Raw genomic sequence first — 2,500 nt, 5'->3', positions numbered from 1 at the left:
TGACCAAGTTTAGTGACAGGTTGTGATTTTCATGTCTTGATCAAATAATGACAGGTAGGATTGAGTGGGGCTGTAGTAATGCCATGTAGAAGTGGGTGGGACTGTAGTAATGACAGGTAGATGTGGGTGGGACTGTAGTAATGACGGGTAGGATTGGGTGGGACTGTTTTAATGACAGGTAGGATTGGGTGGGACTGTAGTAATGACAGGTAGAAGTAGGTGGGACTGTAGTAATGACAGGTAGAAGTGGGTGGGACTGTAGTAATGACAGGTAGGATTGGGTTGGACTGTAGTAATGACAGGTAGATGTGGCCTAGGCCGTCATTGAAAATAAGAATTTGTTCTGACTTGCCTAGTAAAATAAATTAGACCATTGCACTAGCTTTGTACAATAATAACAAAAGTATATACTGTGTATGTTTTATTGTCACATACACCAGATAGGTGCAGGGGAATGTGTTGTTTTAGCCATAGTCAGCCATAGTAGTACAGCGCCCCTGGATGAAATTAAGGTTAAGCCCCTTGCTCAAGGATACATTGACAGATTTTAGCATTAGCTTTAACATTAGCATCGCTGCCACAGAGTTCACTATACTATTAGCAATAGTATTAGCTTTAACATTAGCATCGCTGCCACAGAGTTCACTATACTATTAGCAATAGTATTAGCTTTAACATTAGCATCGCTGCCACAGAGTTCACTATACTATTAGCAATAGCATTAGCTTTAACATTAGCATCGCTGCCACAGAGTTCACTATACTATTAGCAATAGTATTAGCTTTAACATTAGCATCGCTGCCACAGAGTTCACTATACTATTAGCAATAGCATTAGCTTTAACATTAGCATCGCTGCCACAGAGTTCACTATACTATTAGCAATAGCATTAGCTTTAACATTAGCATCGCTGCCACAGAGTTCACTATACTATTAGCAATAGCATTAGCTTTAACATTAGCATCGCTGCCACAGAGTTCACTATACTATTAGCAATAGCATTAGCATACCCTCTTCCATTTACATTTACATTTAATAAGTCATTTAGCAGACGCTCTTATCCAGAGCGACTTACAAATTGGTGCATTCACCAGACACGAGCTACAGGGTGCAGGTAGCATTCATTAGCTATTGTCAAGCCATTCACATTACATCTCTCTCTCTCTCTATAGAGGAACACACTTAAAGGGGGGAATCTGGGATTTAAACAACAACAAACGAGTCAAATTAAATCAAATGTATTTATATAGCCCTTCGGTCATCAGCTGATATCTCAACGTGCAGTACAGAAACCCAGCCTAAAACCCCCCAAACAGCAAGCAATGCAGGTGTAGAAGCACCAACACTTTTCGTCAGTCATTATTTTCAACTTCCCAAAAAATGGATGTATCAAACATGTAATCCCAGATTGCCACTTTAACTATGTACAATAGCTATGTTGAAGTATGTCTCTCTCTGGGGAGGCCAAACCCCTTTGGCCCGTTGTTGTGAATGAGTGGAAATAGTTTTGGCATAGAGAACAGAGTGGTTGTAACCTATTAGGTTGGTCCTTGATCTGAATGGAGTGTTCCTTGGGGATCGTCAGCTGTTCAAAGCTCCGGACCGGAGAAACAGAGCTTTCCAGCCTTTCATCCCAAGGCCAACATGTATTTTGGAGAACCAGAGATGTAGAAAGGAACTGAGGAAGGAAATATCCAGTGGGTTGTATTGGGAACTCGTTGAACAGTCTTTTAAAGCTTCAAGTTAAGGGTCATATAATTTGAAGGGATACTATGTGAGCAGCATATGAAATTAATGACTTGTGTGTAATTTGCATTAATTAAATGTTGTCATTAGAATATAAAATGTTTTACGCTCATTTGAAGTTCCTATTTCCTGTCCCTGTTGTAGTTCAGACATTGGTCAGATGGTCTTATTTCCTGTCCCTGTTGTATTGCAGACATTGGTCAGATGTGCTTATTTCCTGTCCCTGTTGTAATTCAGACATTGGTCAGATGGTCTTATTTCCTGTCCCTGTTGTAATTCAGACATTGGTCAGATGGTCTTAATTCAGACATTGGTCAGATGGTCTTATTTCCTGTCCCTGTTGTAATTCAGACATTGGTCAGATGGTCTTATTTCCTGTCCCTGTTGTAATTCAGACATTGGTCAGATGTGCTTATTTCCTGTCCCTGTTGTAATTCAGACATTGGTCAGATGGTCTTATTTCCTGTCCCTGTTGTAATTCAGACATTGGTCAGATGTGCTTATTTCCTGTCCCTGTTGTAATTCAGACATTGGTCAGATGGTCTTATTTCCTGTCCCTGTTGTATTGCAGACATTGGTCAGATGCGTCCTCCTCACGGCAGTGTGACGCCCCAGAAGAACAGCAACCTCCTGGTCATCATCGTGGTCTCCGTGGGAGCCGTTACTGTGGTAGTGGTCATCATAGTAGCGCTCATATGCACCAGGCGCTCCTCCGCACAACAGAGAAAGTGAGTAGGATTGCCTCTTCATTATC

General features: G+C 41.2%; 1 protein-coding gene across 1 annotated transcript in view; it reads left to right on the top strand.

The window, feature by feature from the left end:
* dcc (DCC netrin 1 receptor) overlaps window positions 1-2,500 on the top strand; it is a 670,683-nt gene that overhangs the window by 597,787 nt on the left and 70,396 nt on the right. The window contains 1 exon segment of the mRNA XM_046305873.1: window positions 2,318-2,474. Coding sequence (XP_046161829.1) covers window positions 2,318-2,474 — 157 coding nt within the window.

This window comes from Oncorhynchus gorbuscha, linkage group LG16 (assembly GCF_021184085.1).
Source record: "Oncorhynchus gorbuscha isolate QuinsamMale2020 ecotype Even-year linkage group LG16, OgorEven_v1.0, whole genome shotgun sequence".
Taxonomy (NCBI): Eukaryota; Metazoa; Chordata; class Actinopteri; order Salmoniformes; family Salmonidae; genus Oncorhynchus; species Oncorhynchus gorbuscha.
The sequence above is the reverse complement of the archived record's forward strand: the minus strand, read 5'-3'. Positions and strand labels throughout refer to the sequence as shown.